At 41.8% G+C, this 16,448-nt stretch overlaps 1 protein-coding gene across 1 annotated transcript; it reads left to right on the top strand.

Moving 5' to 3' along the window:
- The first annotated feature begins 1,316 nt into the window (after window positions 1–1,316).
- Window positions 1,317–12,480, top strand: TM4SF1 (transmembrane 4 L six family member 1). The gene is made up of 5 exons (XM_040349079.1): window positions 1,317–1,597; window positions 7,291–7,380; window positions 7,470–7,612; window positions 9,825–10,011; window positions 12,092–12,480. The coding sequence occupies exons 1-5, from the start codon at window positions 1,421–1,423 to the stop codon at window positions 12,104–12,106; spliced, it is 612 nt and encodes a 203-aa protein (XP_040205013.1). The 5' UTR covers window positions 1,317–1,420; the 3' UTR covers window positions 12,107–12,480.
- The last annotated feature ends 3,968 nt before the right edge of the window (window positions 12,481–16,448 follow it).

Genomic DNA, 16,448 nt, shown 5'->3' on the forward strand with positions numbered 1-16,448 from the left:
ATAAGCCGCAGCACATATATACGTACTATGGTCTTGAAGTGGTTAAAAATGCTCCTTGTCTGACTGTCATGTTGGGCCAGATTCAGGAATAATTACGGCGGCGTAACGTATCCCCTTTACGTTACGCCGCCGCAAGTTTTCGGCGTAAGTGCTTGATTCACAAAGCACTTGCCTGTAAACTTGCGACGGCGTAGCGTAAAGCCGTCCGGCGCAAGCCCGCCTAATTCAAATGGGGCGTGTACCATTTAAATTAGGCGCGTTCCCACGCCGAACGTTCTGCGCATGCTCCGTTAGGAAATTTCCCGCCGTGCTTTGCGCGAAATTACGGCGCCCCGATGTGTTTTTTGAACGGCGACGTGCGTAACGTACTTTCGTATTCCCGTATATTTACGCAAAAAATAAAAAAAATTGAAATTCGACGCGGGAACGACGGCCATACTTTAACATAGCTGTTCTAAATCTAAGTCATGAAATAGCAGGCTTAAGATTGCGACGGGAAAAACCGACTAGCGACAACGTAAGAGAATGTGACGAACGCGCGTACCTTCGTGGATCGCCGTAAACAGCTAATTGGCATACCCGACGCTGGAAAACGACGCAAACTCCACCCAGCGGCCGCCGGATAATTACACCTACGATCCGAAGGCGTACGAAGCCGTACGCCTGTCGGATCTTAGCCAAAAGCCGTCGTATCTTTGTTTGTGAATTACAAATAAAGATACGACGTGGCAAATGTGAAAGTACGCCGGAGTATCAGCAGATACTCCGGCGTACTTTTTTTGTGAATCTGGCCCGTTGATCCTAATGCTTTGATATCCTCAAACACTGGACCAGAATAAGTATGTAGATAATAAATTCAGATTTTTTTCTGATCAGTTACTCAGAAAGTAATAAGATAAGTAAGTAAGATAGTAGGCCAGTAAAGCAGTCATTGACCTGGCATTTCCAGTAATGACAACCCCCACATCTCTTTTGAGAGGTGTCCAGCCAACTTTGCTTAGAATATATTAGTAGGAATTAACTGTAGTTGTCAGGGGCTAGTGGAAACAAAGCTAGTCACCTGTAATCTCTGAGCAAATTGCAAATAATATTAGTAAGTGTGCAAACACATCACATGAGAATGAATCTCATTGAAAGCTAGCTGAGAGAAACGTGACGTCATTCAGTTGAGCTAAGAAATCATACAAATAGGAATTTAATTCTCCCCGCCCTTTGCTTTTACATGCAGCCTGTTCGATTGACGAAAAGAAAAAAAAGTCACTCTCGGCTTCTCTACGTAACAATCACTGCTGGTATTATTACGTCTCACCCTGGTGACTCAACACCACTCCTGGGTATTTAAGAGGTAGCACAAAAGATTCACTCTACTCTAACCAACTGCCCGAACTTGCTAGGATAAAGGCTGATCTCACCTACAAAGATGTGTTTTACCAGGTGTGCAAGATGTATCGGTTGTTTTCTGCTAGCTTTGGCAATCCTGTGCATCATAGCAAACATCTTATTGTTTTTTCCCAATGGAGAAACACGATGGGCCAACGAAAACCAATTGACTAACTATGTGTGGTTTTTCCATGGAATTGGAGGAGCTGGACTTGTTGTAAGTATACCGTCATTCTGCTTTACCATTTCCAGTTAAATTAGGTATAGTAAACATTTTAATGTCCTTGATGCACATTTTATTCTGTTACTTACAGTGTGTGCATAACAGTTTATTTATTTTAGTTTGTTAGTCTAATGCTTTAGACTAATTTTACTAACAATTTGCTGAGTGTTAAAATCTTTTCAAAAACAATATTTACTTTATTTAGTGAATGAGGTAACGTTGTGCTGATTTTAATCCAATGTTGTACAATCAAAAATATATTTTTTTCTTATACGTGAAAAAGTATTCTTTGCAAGTAACCCATGATTGGGTATTCTTTGCAAAGTAATTTTTTTACTTTGCTCTACCTCATTTTCTAAGGTGGGCCATATATTGAGATTTTCTTTTCTTTAGACCCCTTTTACATATACCAGATCCAGTTTTGATCATTGGGGTTCTGTCCTTTGATTCCTCAGTGAGCAGAACAGCCAGATGACAGGTCCATATCTTCTCTGCAGAGAGAGCCCTCTCTGCTTCTGGAGTATTGATGTAAACAAACCGGCTGTCCATTTTCACCCGATTTCCATCTGATCCGGCCAGATGGAGGGGAACGGATTGACTTTCACCCCCTTTTTTTATTTTGCCAGATCAAATCAGACCTGGAGGTAGCCTGGTGTAAACAGACACAAGCCTGTTTACATCAGACTGTCCATAGAGGAAAATTGAGGGTCTGATCAGGTCAGGCCCCGTACACACGAATTCCCGTATGGCAGAATTCAGCCAGAAACTCGATCGGAGCCGTATTCTGCAGAGAAACCCGGTCGTGTGTACACTTTTGGCCGAGGAAACCGACGAGGATCTCGTCGGGCCAAATATAGAACATGTTCTCTATTTCCTCGTTAGTCAATGAGAAAAACTTGGCTCGCCGAAATCCTAGGCGGCTTCACAAGGAACTCGATGAGCAAAACGATGTGTTTTGCTCGTCGAGTTTCTTGGACGTGTGTACGGGGCCTTAGGCTAAAAAACAGACAGCCAGACTCGATTAGACCTCTTGTGTAAAAGGGGCCTTAACCATGGGTTGAAGGAAAGAAAATAGCTTGATTCCCCCATCAACACAGTCAGTGTTGGTGGGGGAATCCCTCCTGCAGTGCTAATGTGTTCTCCCGGTGGGGAGCACAGGGAGTCTTCCCTACTGACATAATGCAATGATCACTGCTGGTTGCCATAATAGTTGTAACAAACAGCAATCTAGTTATAAATGTTTAAGATTCACACATCTTTCACCAAAAATTCACACATTTTTATAATGGATTAAATTGAAAAAAAAAATTAAATCCTCAGTGAAATCTATTATTTTTCCCAATTATAACACTGAATAATAAATGAGTATGTATTCATTTAGCCACCATTTTTATTATAAAAGTACCAAGAAAATCCACATTATGATTTTTTTTTCATGCTTTTTTGTGCTACTTTGGGTAAAAAAAATAAATTTACCTGTTCACAAACATAGGTTGTGTAGCCATGTGTAAGAAAATTTACTACACTTTACCAATCAAGTCAATTACATGTTTTTTTTTTAAAGGCGATGCATCTAAAACACGTCAGCCCAACTCATCTTAACATGCATTATGGAGTGAAACAGCCCTGAGCATTTTAACTTTAATTTGTAGACTCTCTGGAAGATTGCATTCTCCAAAACAACATAATGTATTCATATCTTTTCACCATAGTTGAGTCATAGAGTTACCATAACATTGTCCTGATCTTTTATGCTGGTGATTCTGATAAAACTATATTACCTAAATACTACTTAAGGCATATAGTGTTTATTTTTTCAGCCATCATTTGAACAGTATGTTCAATGAGGGTGTAGTGAAAGAAAGAAACATACAATTTACAAATCTTCCCCAAACTATAATTTAATATTGTACTTCTGGGCCACACCAAGAACAACAAGAAACAAATCTGTCATTATGCCAATGGCTTAAACTGTTTGGGTAGGCTGAATTTGAGCATATTCCAGTAGCTTGTTCTACACATTAACTCCATAGACACATAAACACATATAGGTAGATTCAGGTATGTTGGCGTAACTTTGCGGCGGCTTAGCTTAAGGAATTTAAGCTACGCCGTCGTAAGTTAGCGAGGCAAGTACATGATTCACAATGTACTTGCCTGCTAAGTTACGTCGGCGTAGCCTAAATCGACGGGCGTAAGGGCGCCTAATTCAAATGTGTTTGAGGGGGGCGTGTTTTATGTTAATTGCGCTTGACCTCACGTTTTTTACTTTTTTTTTTTACTGCGCATGCGCCGGGCGCCTACATTTCCCAGTGTGCATTGCGGCTAAGTATGCCGCACGGGCCTATTGATTTTGACGTGGACGTTAAAGACGTAAATCCCGATTCACGGACGACTTATGCAAACGACGTAAAAAATTCAAATTTCGACGCGGGAACGGCGGCCATACTTGACATTACTATTCCAATAGGGCCTAGCTCTAACTTTACACGGCCTATCTCTTACGTAAACGGCGTAAAAGTACTGCGTCGGCCGGGCGTACGTTCGTGAATCGGCGTATCTCCTCATTTACATATTTTACGCCGACCCCAATGGAAGTGCCACCTAGCGGCCATCCAAAATATTGCAATCTAAGATAGGACGGCGCAAGCCGTCATATCTTAGATATGTTTAAGCGTATCTCTGTTTGAGCATACGCTTAAACATAAGTCGGCGTAGATTCTGAGTTAGGTCGGCTTATCTACTGATAAGTCAGCCTAACTCTTACTGAATCTACCTAATAAACTCCATGTTTTATCACGACCACCACATGTAAACAATCTATAAATAACTATTCAAGAAATCATTCTCATACTAGGCTGTGAATGTTATTGTGGTCAGAAGATGGTTACTTATCTAGACAGGTAATGGTTATTTTAGGAATATTTTTTAAATATTTAGAGAATCATAGGAGTCAAAGCAATATTTATTGCTGCAATCACAGCATCAAAGTACAGATATTTCACAAAAAAGTCTTATAAGTCAACCATGTTACTATCTAATTGTAAAATCTCCTTTATAGTTATTTACATCTATGTAGTGCAATGTCCTACCTGATCAGAAATTAGTAAATTGGATACTCTAGGTCAGGGGAGTCAAACTCAATTTCATTGTGGGCCGCATCAGCATTATGGTTGCCCCCAAAGGGCCGGTTGTATCTGTGAGACTAGATGTCCAGAGCACCCCACCCCCCTTATATCAGAAGTCAAGAGTCCTGACCCTCGCTTACATCACAGTTCACCTCCCTACCTCGTGCTGCTGATGGGAAGAAGCTGCAGGCGGAGCTGTAGAGCAGAACGTTTAGAGTCTGGAGAAGGACCAGAGCAAAGCTGGTCAGCTGCTGGAGTCTGCTGAATGCTGAGACCAGGAGTGGTTGGGATGAGGGGGTGCTGCGGCTGCACAGAGAGGCGCAAGACCTGTAGGAGGAGTTCTGTTCTCCTCTCCACTGCTGGCTGCTGAGACAGGAGGGCATTGGCGGGCCTCTCCATGGCTGAATAAGGGGGGTACTGAAGCTGCAGGAGAGGTGTGGGGCCACATGAATTGTCCGGGAGAGCTGGATTTGGCCCGCAGGCCTTGTGTTTGCACTCTGAAGTCTATGGGCAGCCTTTGAGAAGAAAAGATGAGTAAACACATTTGAACAAATCCACATTGCAAGCGGATTTCTCAGTTTTTAACCTCGGTTGAAAATGGATTAAAATTTTCTAGATTTTTGTTTTTCCCTTAAAGTAAATTTGTCATGAGAAAATTGTGAAGACTATGTTATTGTACTTCTTCTGGGGCAGTGATTCAGAAAATGTTGTACCTGTGTTGCATTTTCAAGGGTCAGCAATGGAAACCTCCTAACCCAAAAAGGGGAAGCCACAGAAGAGTCCACTTATATGTGGTTGCAGTCCTCCTCGTGCTTTCCTATCCAAGACTCAAGGACCCAGCTAGGTTGCCTCACCTTGTATTATAGATCACCACAAGGAGGCAGAGCCATGAACACTCGGGAGATTTCAGCCTTAGTCCCTTCCTAATTTCTGGGCAGCCTTATAGCCTAGACTAGAACAAAATATCCACTGCTATATGTGCTCCAATTTGGAGACTCTAAAAACTATAGAGTTAGGGCCACAGTATACAGAGGAGCCTAGACAAGGCACTGTGGCTTTCACATATATTTGCAAATGTGTGCGACTAAACACTCTGACTTTGACATACACTGTAAGGCCTCGTACATACGGCCGAGGAACTCGACGTGCCAAACACATCGAGTTCCTCGGCCAGTTCAGCACTGAAGCCGCCGAGGAGCTCGGCGGGGCGAGAGCTCCCATAGAACAACGAGGAAATAGAGAATATGTTCTCTATTTCCTCGCCGAGCTCCTCGTCGGCTTCCTCGGCCGAAAGTGTACACACGGCCGGGTTTCTCGGCAGAATTCAGCCAGAAACTCGGTCGGAAGCTGAATTCTGCCGAGGAAACTGGTCGTGTGAATCAGGGCGAATCTGTATGTTTTTTTGCAGGTTAGCTGGTAGGGAAATTTTTGGTTGTAGAACTCACTAGAACATACTTTATCAGTAAAACAGTGTAAAGTGACAACAAGAGGTAATGTGCACCCCAAAAGTAAGCACCTGCCTACATGCCCCCTCCTGAAGAATAGCTATATATCATCACCCCATGATGCATTCCAAGCCTGGGGGTACGACTGAAAGGGACATAAATACAACAAACAAAAGTCACTGCCCCTACCTATGACTGGTCTATACAGTAATGAGCGCTGGAAAGGGCGCATATACATACAAAAACATAGAATATCCAGGTTCAAACTTACTGACCAATCAGCAACCAACCAAATTCACCTGTCTAACTGTGTGCGTTTTAACGCACACAGTTAGACAGCTGAATTTCATTGGTTGCTGATTGGTCGGTAAGTTTGAGCCTGGATATTCTATGTTTTTGTATAGACTGAAAGAGACAACTTGATCACTTTGCTTTAGTACAACTTGATCTAAAAAGTTAGGTTTCTATTCTATAGACTTGTGCACGATGGAAAATATTGTTTCATTTAGTTTTCATTCGTAAAATATACAATTTAGTTCTGTTATATTTGTTATGTTGCGTTAATTTGTTTTCGGAAAATTTGTTATTTCTGTAGCGTACAGATATTCCTTATAACGAATCAATTTGTTTTATTGTTTAATTGTTTCGTTTTCGAATATTTTCTTTTATTTTAATAATGTACATGCCAAATTAATTCGTTATTTGTTTTAGAATTTATTTTGCATTAGTTGAAACTCATAATATTTTTTCTTCGGACATTCGGATGCATCTGAATGTTTGAAAGATGCAAAATTCGGCCGAATTTTGATTAGTTGCGAAACTGATGCCACTTGTCTACTATTCAGCTATCAGTTTGGCAAGGTGTATGAACCTGATTCCACAATTTAATGTGTGGGTGACTTTGTGTGTCCACTGGCAGCCTGGGTGTCCTAGGTTACAGCCTTTTATTTGCTATATAGAAATCCAGCCATGCAATGTCCTTTCACTGATCTACTTTGTTTTGCTATTTTTACCCTGTCTTCTTTTTATATGCTGCCAATGAGTATAAAAAATGTTGCTTATGTGTATTATACAGTATTTTGTCATATCCTAAAACATGGATTTGTTCTCATAGATGCTGCTTCCAGCTTTCGTGTTCATTTTCCTAGAACAAGAAGATTGCTGTGGATGCTGTGGCCATGTGACCTGTGGTAAAAGCTGCGCAGTAAGTCTCTTTAGGGCTATCTTAAAGATTTGTTGATGCTCACTCTGCATTAAACACAAGACATAATTATTATTTACAATATCTTTCAGATGCTGGGATCCGTTGTGGCTGCATTAATCGGAATTGCCGGTGCTGGCTACTGCCTCATCATTTCTGCACTGGCCTTAGAAAGAGGACCAAGATGTGAGACAAGTTCAGGGTGGAGCTATCCCTTTGAAAATACTAATGGAAAGTATGTATCCATTTCTAGGGATAAAGTACATAATGGGAAATTTATCAAAGCTGGAGTAACCAGAATATATAGCAGTTGTGCATGGAAACCAATCAGCTTCTATCTTTAATTTCCAAAGCTTAAGTGGAAGTAAACCCATCGATTTAATTGTTTCAAAAAACAGTTGGCTGGTGTCATAACTGATCACATGTGCAGCATCATCATGGCAGTTGAAGATCAAACCAAGGCAAAGATGGTGGCTTCTTTGGCTGAAAACGATAGGAGGGTTTACTTCCACTTTAACTGAACAAGCTGAAGATGGAAGCTGATTGGTTGCCAGGCACAACTGCTTCAGATCCTGGCTGCTCCAATTTTACCACCCCCTTCCCCCATTCATCATTACTGTATTGATAATCTATACAATGTTAAATAACCGAAACATGTTTTAATGTATTAACAAAGTAGTAAAAAAGCAGGTTAGCAGTGAGTTAAAAAGAATGCTCAACCAGCGAGTTTACTAAAAAAAAAAAAAAATGGACTGCTTCCCCTATCCCCTATCCACACACTCAATGTCAATGGGAGAATCACTCCTACTGAGTTATTGTATTGGGTACTGGAAGTGTTTAGAAACAGTCTAATACTGGCTGTTCACAATCAATTGAACCAGTGATTAGCAAGCCCACACCTGAAGATATCTGACAAATACTGGCTTGTTGGAGTAAACAGTACTACTGTTTTTTATTTTATTTTTTTAACCAACCTCTAAAGATTTTTTAGCTTTGGTGATCCAGTGTAGAAAAAGATTACTATTCTCAGTTATCCATCAATTCCAAATGTCTGTATTATGTAGAAAACAGTAGAATTGGTTTTATGGGAAAAGCAAACATATACTCCGATATGGCCCATGTGCTGCTTTCTAATCATTTTATATCCGTGTGGATATCTACTAACCTTGACCTTCCGGGGCAGCTTGTACTCAAGCCTATTATTGGCAGAGATTAAAATAACGTTTCTTAGCTAATAATCAGCCTCTTTATGTGCTCCTTAAAGAGATTATAATGTAAAGATTAAAAAAATAACAATAATCATGTTATACTTGATTTGTGCAATGGTTTTGCACAGAGCAGACCCAATCCTCCTCTTTCGGGTCACTAAGTGCCCCCAATAGCAAGCCTCTTGTTATGAGACGCTCAAGCAGTCTTGCTCCTAAGCCACGCTCTGTGTGTCCATTCACACACAGCATGGTTCGCCCCCCTCCCCCTGTTATTTCCACATTGGCTCACTGGCTGTGATTGACAGCAGTAGGGGGCCAATGGCTCCCACTGCTGTTTAAGCCAATGAGGAAAGAGAGACCCAGGAGAGCCACTGCTCTCATGCACATCGCTGGACGCACTCAAATCCTAGATAATGCTGTGGGCTATGACAACATAATATTTTTGTGATCTGTGTGACTTGAGTGTTGTCAGCCTTGCCCGGCGTCTTTTGCTAAACTACTTAGCAATTCTCTCTCTCACATATTAACAACATAATCATTCTGTTATCCAAAATAACAACTAGTAGGGCTATTTAAGATTACACAGGGCAGCTCTAAATTTCTGACATGATCAATCATAGCAAAATGCTCCCAATAGTATATTTAAAGCCTAACTCTGGCAATTACAAAAAGCCCCACTGCAAGCTTTAAATATTTAATAACCCTAGTGGATGAGGAACAAGGTGTAATACTTTACTTACCCCTTGATCTAGCAGGTTCCCCCATCTGTGCAACCAGTCCCTTGAAGCCCCTTCTATATAATTCCGGACTATGGTAGCACAATGATGCAAGGACATCAAGGGTCCATCCAGAAGCTGGAGTGGAGGAGTGCCAGAGCTTGCTGGCGCAAGGAGGAAAATACAAGTGTTGCACCTTATACTTCGTCCATTAGAATTGGCAAGCATTTAACTCATGCAGTACATGGGGGACCCACGGCAAGGGCAGTTTTTTTTCTTTTTTTTCTTTCATGAGTTGAGGTTTATCAAACCAAAAGAGTAAAGTTCATTGTTAGGGTTTATTTATTATTTATTTATTACAGGTACTTACATATTGCCGTCAATTTCCGCTTTACATTCACATCAGGGCACACATACACTATACCTTAAGCATATTGTACTTGGACAGCAGTATTTGATAACTATTATAATGTACTGTATAATTAAGAACATTTCCTACCTAACTAAAATTGTTGTATTGCAGCTATCTGACCGATCACTCCACATGGTCCCAATGCATACAGCCCAATAATGTTGTTGTGTGGAATGTCACTCTTTTCTCCATCCTGCTTGGCCTGTCGGGAATCCAGATCATTTTATGTATAATTCAAGTCATCAACGGTATAATTGGTGGACTTTGTGGTTCTTGCTGTTGCCAACAGAAGTCCCAGGTAATAAAAACAATAACCTTTTTATTGATATCTTTTTGTGCAATATAATGTTTCAAATCTAAAGCTCTCTACCTAGCAAGTAAATTTACTCTTACTAAAGTAGTCAAAGTGAATCCATCAAGCAAAATGTCATGACTTTCCATCGCAGAAATATGCAGGCTCATCTTATCGCACAGGCACCCCTGGGTACTGATCAGGTGCCCCAGGTTCATGGGGGCACCTGCAGCCCCCCCCCCCTAGCAGGAGGACTCACATATTTTTTAAGCAGGTGATCAATACAGTGGGTGGGGGAAATAGCTGGAATCAGATCTTTTGTGGCAACTCACTGTGGCAGCCAAAAGCCTACATTTCCTCCTCCCTCTCGCCTGCATTGAGCTGCTGCAGGTTGAGCCACAAAAGATTGATTTCAGCTATTCCACCCACCTGCCACACTGATTACCATCGGATCCCCCCCTCCGCTGCCTGGGCCCCAGCCTCTGTCTCCTGTTCATTCATCTGCAGTGCAGCTGAGGCTGCAGAAGGGAACTGGGGAATAGAATATCCTCAGTCCCTCAAAATTAAGATTTCTGTTAAGGTGGTACTGAATATCTATTACCATCACACCTTCTAAGATGACCTCAAGACTTGCAGATAAGTTCCCTGTAAAATACAATATAATGTGTTGGGGCTGCATATGGCCACTTACCAAGCCATGAATGGCATATGTTTCCGCATGCTGGTAGACAGCATTGTTTGTCCTGTTGCTGCAGCACCCATTAATATTGATTTTATCATTTATCATTGGACAAAAGGGATAGCTCGAGAGCCTATGGCAGGGATATGCAACTAGCGGACATCCAGCTGTTGCCAAACTACAAGTCCCATCATGCCTCTGCCTCTGGGTGTCATGCTTGATGCTGTCAGAGTCTCGCTATGCCTCATGGGACTTGTAGTTTGGCAACAGCTGGAGGTCCGCTAATTGCATATCCCTGGCCTATGGGTTTGATTTACTAATGGCAAATAAACTGCTCACTGCACAAGGAAATGCTCACTTTGCAAGAAAATGTACCTTTAGCTTAGTGAATGAGGCGAAGCTGACTTCCATCATCCAAACACCTGCAAACAATAATGCTGTTATTTATTTCTTGCATGTTATTGAGTAGTCTTTGTAAAGTACATATTCACCACAGTCACAAAGCTAGGGGCAAAATTCCATTGAACAGCCATTTTCCTTTTAGTAAATCAATCCCAATGCATCACTCTTGATGCTATTCACATTGGCCCAGATTCAAGTAGAATCGCGCAATATTTGCGTGGGCAAAGAGCAAATTTTTTTCTCTGCGCCCACGCAAATATTGCGCTTTGCCCGCGATTCACGGAGCAGTTGCTCTGTAAATTGCGCGGGCAATATGCTAAGCAGCCGGGCGCAAGGCTGCCTAATGTAAATGATCCCGCCGGGGGCGGGAATCATTTAAATTAGGCGCGCTCCCGCGCCGAGCGAACAACGCATGCTCCGTCGGGAAACTTTCCCGACGTGCATTGCGGCAAATGATGTCGCAAGGACGTCATTTGCTTGTAAGTGAACGTGAATGGCGTCCAGCGCCATTCACGGTTCACTTACGTAAACGACGTGAAATTTAAACGTCGCGAGCGGGAGGCGCAGCTATACTTTAGCATTGGCTGCGCCTGCTATTAGCAGGAGCAACCTTATGCTAAAGGCGCCGTACGGAAACTCCGTACCTTGCGTACGCAGGGCCCGCGCAACTTTTGTGAATCGGTGGTAGTATGCAATTTGCATACTACACGCCGATCACAAAGGCCGCGCCCCCTAGCGGCCAACGCAAGAATGCAGCCTGGGATGTGAAGGCATAAGGAGGCTTATGTTTGTCACATCCTAGGCTGCAGTCGGTGTAACAAGGTTCCTGAATCAGGAGCACTCGTTACACCGGAGCAAGTAAGCACTTGCGCCGCGCAACTATGGTTGCGCGGGCGCAAGTGCTTCTTGAATCTGGGCCATTGATATCAGATTCGGCAGAAAGTGTGAGCAAAGTTTTTTCTTGAATTTTAATTGCTATACTTTTTTTTTTCTTTTTTTTTGCAGACATATCAATGCTGATGGTAACTCCCTGCTGATGTGGATATAAACAGAAGATGTGACATTTACCTTTAAATGTTCAACTTGTAAATTGCATTGTACATAATTCAGTATTTAATAAGTGTGCTCCTTGGACATGGAAAATTTAAACTTTTATATTAAAATGGCGAGTTGTCTGATAATGAAGCAGATGCTGATGTTGACTCGATCTTGAAGTTACAAATGTTTTTTTTTAAATAAGTAAAACTCCACGTTGTCACTTTAGAAAGCTAATGAATATAGTGTTTAAAGTATTTATGAATTATTGCAACATTGTTAACCCAGCATTTGTAAGATAGAATGCAAACTGTTATTGTGATTTTTTTACTGTGAGTTATTAAACATGTATATCCTTCCTCCTGAGTATTCTTTTTTTTTTCTAAGTACTGTAACTGCTATATTAAAGCATAATGTCATGCTCTGCTGGCAAATTCAAGAAAAGCTACAGCCTGTTCTATAAAAATGAATTACTATTATACTTTTTAAAATTTCAATTATCCTTTGCATTCCAGGTGAAGTTTAATATTAAAGTGTAAGTAAACCCTCTATTGTTTTCAGCCAAGGAAGCTGCCATTTTGGCCTCTTTTTAATCTACAACTGCCATGATGCTGCACATGTGATCAGTTTAGACACCAGCCATTGGATCGCTTTACAGTTTGGTTGAGAGCACAACCAATGGTAGTGTTACATTTCCGGCACGTGTTTAATGATGAGTTTACTTCCGCTTTAGGCTAAAAGTTGGAGTGCCTGCCGAATTGGGAAAGAAAGGACAGATCCCAGATAACTAAACAGCACAGATTTTTTGCTGAACCTTTCCAGGACAACAGGTAGTAAAACCATTTTTAGGCCAGATGTTGTCTATTAGTACTGTGTTTCCACCCATTAATACACCTATGGATTAAATCATGATTGAATGCTGGAGTCCAGGACTTTTATGAATTGAGAAGATGTTTAAGTACACAACCTTATCCAGTGATGCTGGGAATCTTGCTCATGCATGTTTAGATGCAGACATTTTCTCCGTGGATTGTTGGTGTTATGGTAGTGACATTTTACAAGCATTGTGAGGTAGACGTTTAATCACTTGAGTCTAGTAAGAGAATGTTAGTTGGAACCAGAAGGCCATTACATGTTCATGCTCATAATTATGAGCAAAGGCTCAATATAGAATGGGCAGTGGCGTGCAAACATACACGCATGTGCACAAGAAGAACTGTGCACGCACCGGAGCCTATTTAAGCAGAACTATGGCATGAACAGATTGCTGAGTGGTCTTCAGCTAGTTCCTGTTTACCTGTGCCTTGACCTAGCCTCTGAGATACAGTGACAGGGTACTAAATACAGGTCTGCTAGAATGGCAGCCTGGGTGTACTTTTAGATTCAGGCTGGCCACAACTCTTAGCTATATATCCAAAGCGGCCGCACCACCAGCATTTCCGGTCCTCCTCTGGGTCTCTCAGCAACAGACTCTCACCCTTAGGGGAAAAGGCGAAATCCTGTTTGATTGAGGACATTTTTTGTTTCATGGTGGCCACGTTTAGGGAGAGCTGTGTATAGCAACTGAGGTGAAGGAGCCAGGACCTTCTCTTTCAGGTGCACCGGGTCATACCTCTTTTTCACCACCACAATCACTTCTGCATCTTCCTGTTCCTGTGCAACCACATCCACCACTGTATCATGAAAGGAGATGGCAGGTTGCGCTTTGATTCACTTCTGCAGTGCCCTCCTGACTGGGCCAGCGTTCATTCCTACCACAAACTGGTCCCTCAGTAGATGGTCTGAGGCAGTTATATTGGCACAGCTGTGCACATCCCTCTTCTTCTGGTGTTTCCAGAGATTCTGGAGTGCTACCGCAAAGTGAGTGAAGCTCTCGTCCTGTTGCCTCTGGACAAAGACTCTCCACCTGAACTCTGGGACTATCATATTCTCTCTGAACAGGCCTTCCAGGCATGCCACAATCTGCTCCAGGGTGGCCCAATCTTCTTCAGGCAGCTCCATCACAGTTCGGTGGGTATCATCCTTCAAGGATCTAATGGTCAGCGGGAACCTGATTTAGGTGCACAGCACTTCATAGTCTCTCCTTCCACTCAGTCAGATGAATATTGTAGCCTTTAAACTTTAGCGCCAGGGCTGATCCTAACAGTGCCATAATAGTTCCTGTTCCTTCTTCTGTACCCGCTGCAAGAAAGGACATATCCTGTCGACTGCCACCCAATGTTGGGGAGGTCCGGTGTAGTACGGTAGCAGTATACACTTTGAGACTGGATACAATAGCAGAACTGTATCATAGTCAATGTCCAACAATTACAACTACCGGGTGGGGAGACAACCCAACCGGAAGCAATCACAGGTAACAGGGTAGCAGCAGGTCTCAGACAGAATTTAACTCAAGGATTGTAATCCCAGGAAGGATAGCATACACCTGCTCTCTCCTTATCACTCAGGACAATCTCCCTTATTACTGTCCCTGCCAGATGGGTGACCTGTGCCTGCACTACCCATATGTGGAAAGTGTGCCAAGCTTGGGAGCCAGGGCCTTAAATAGGCTCTGCCTGACTCCAGATGGCTGCCAGAGTCATATGAAGCAGCAGCATCCAATCAGATAGCTTCCCCAGTGACCCTGGAAACCATAGAGGGACCATGTCCCTCTTGACTTCCCCTCCAACTGCTATGCCACTGCTGTTGAGCACTACCTGCAGTGGAATAAATAGACTGCACCCGCCTACACTTAACCCCCCTGGCGGTATTCCCGAGTCTGACTCGGGGTAAGATTTCTATACCAAAAGCGGTATCCCAGAGCCAGACTCTGGCTCGCCTCGCAGCAGCCACAGACAAAGTTACTTGTCCCTGGATCCTGCGATGCCTCCCCAGTGTCACTGTGTGCCGCCGATCTCCGTTCCCTGCGACGTTACGACGCACGGGGGCGGAGAACGGCGCCAAATTCAAAAAAGTAAATAAACCCATTACATACAGTATACTGTAATCTATAAGATTACAATACTGTATGTAAAAAATACACACCCCCTTTGTCCCTAGTGGTCTGCCCAGTGCCCTACATGCCCTGGAAACTGTAGATTGTCCTCAGCAACCAAAAGTGTCCCTTTATGTCAAAAGTGATTTTAGAGTAGCTAGAAAACAGCGATAATAAATTATAATCCCTTGCAGAATTGAGCGATTTGTGGGGAAATTCGTCATAAAAAAATAAAAGTAATGACAGCGACAATTCTGCAACTGAGCAAATTTCAGTGATTTTGAGTTGATTACATTATTTAACAATTTTTATTATAATTATATTATTATTTGTTATAATTATTTATAATTATTTATTATATTATAATTTATGATTTTGTCTTTCAAACTTTTTCATACCCGGGATGCCTACTAGATTCTTGTTTGGACAGATTTAAGTTAGTTATTCATATGGATTACAGGCCTACAATGTAAAACACCACATTTCCATGCAAAATAATGGTACCACTTTCAGCACCTAAAATCTGAAATAATCATACCGCCAGGGAGGTTAATGATTTTTTTTTTTTAAGGTGCAAATGTGAACATACACTTTATTTACCAGCTGGTCTCTTAAATCGCTGCTGCGGGGAGTACAAAATTTATAATAATTCTGATACTGCAGTCCCTGTAGATCACTGTAGATCTGAGGGGAAGCTCTGAAATTAGGGGAAGCTCTGCTGATTTTATCATCCATTCATGTGCAAGTAAAAATGCTGTTTTTTATTTTCCTTGCATGTCCCCCTTGGATCTACAGAGATTGCACTTGAAAGTGCACTTTATGGTGCACTTGTAGTGCAAAGTGGATTTGCCTTTTGTAAATAACCCCCATTGCATGTCTCTTCTGCTTGCAGTTTCTGATAGTGGTACTTAAAGGAGTTGTGAAGGAAATTTTTTTTTTGCTTAAATGACTGTTTACAGGGTATAGAGACATATTAGTTAACTAATGAACTAATTAACTAATCCTTTTAAAAACGATTAAAAATAGATAAAAATCAATCATATAATGTACCTAAGAAGAAAAATGTTACTGCGCTGATCTAATTATCCAGAGGTATTTAATCTCTGGGAATATGGACATAAGTGAAATATCAGGGCCACAATGTACCCAATCTTAAGTGTGAATAACCTGAATACAAACAATAAAAAATATAAGAAATATATGAGTCATACAAATGTGACACAGTGATTTCAAACTTAAATCATATATCTAGATCAGTGTGTCAGCATACAATCCATATGCCACAGTGCTTCTATGAGAAAAATGGCTGTTGCTGCTACTGACCAACCAAATAGTGAAAACAATACGAAAGAT

This window comes from Rana temporaria, chromosome 4 (genome assembly GCF_905171775.1).
Source record: "Rana temporaria chromosome 4, aRanTem1.1, whole genome shotgun sequence".
In the NCBI taxonomy this organism is placed as follows: Eukaryota; Metazoa; Chordata; class Amphibia; order Anura; family Ranidae; genus Rana; species Rana temporaria.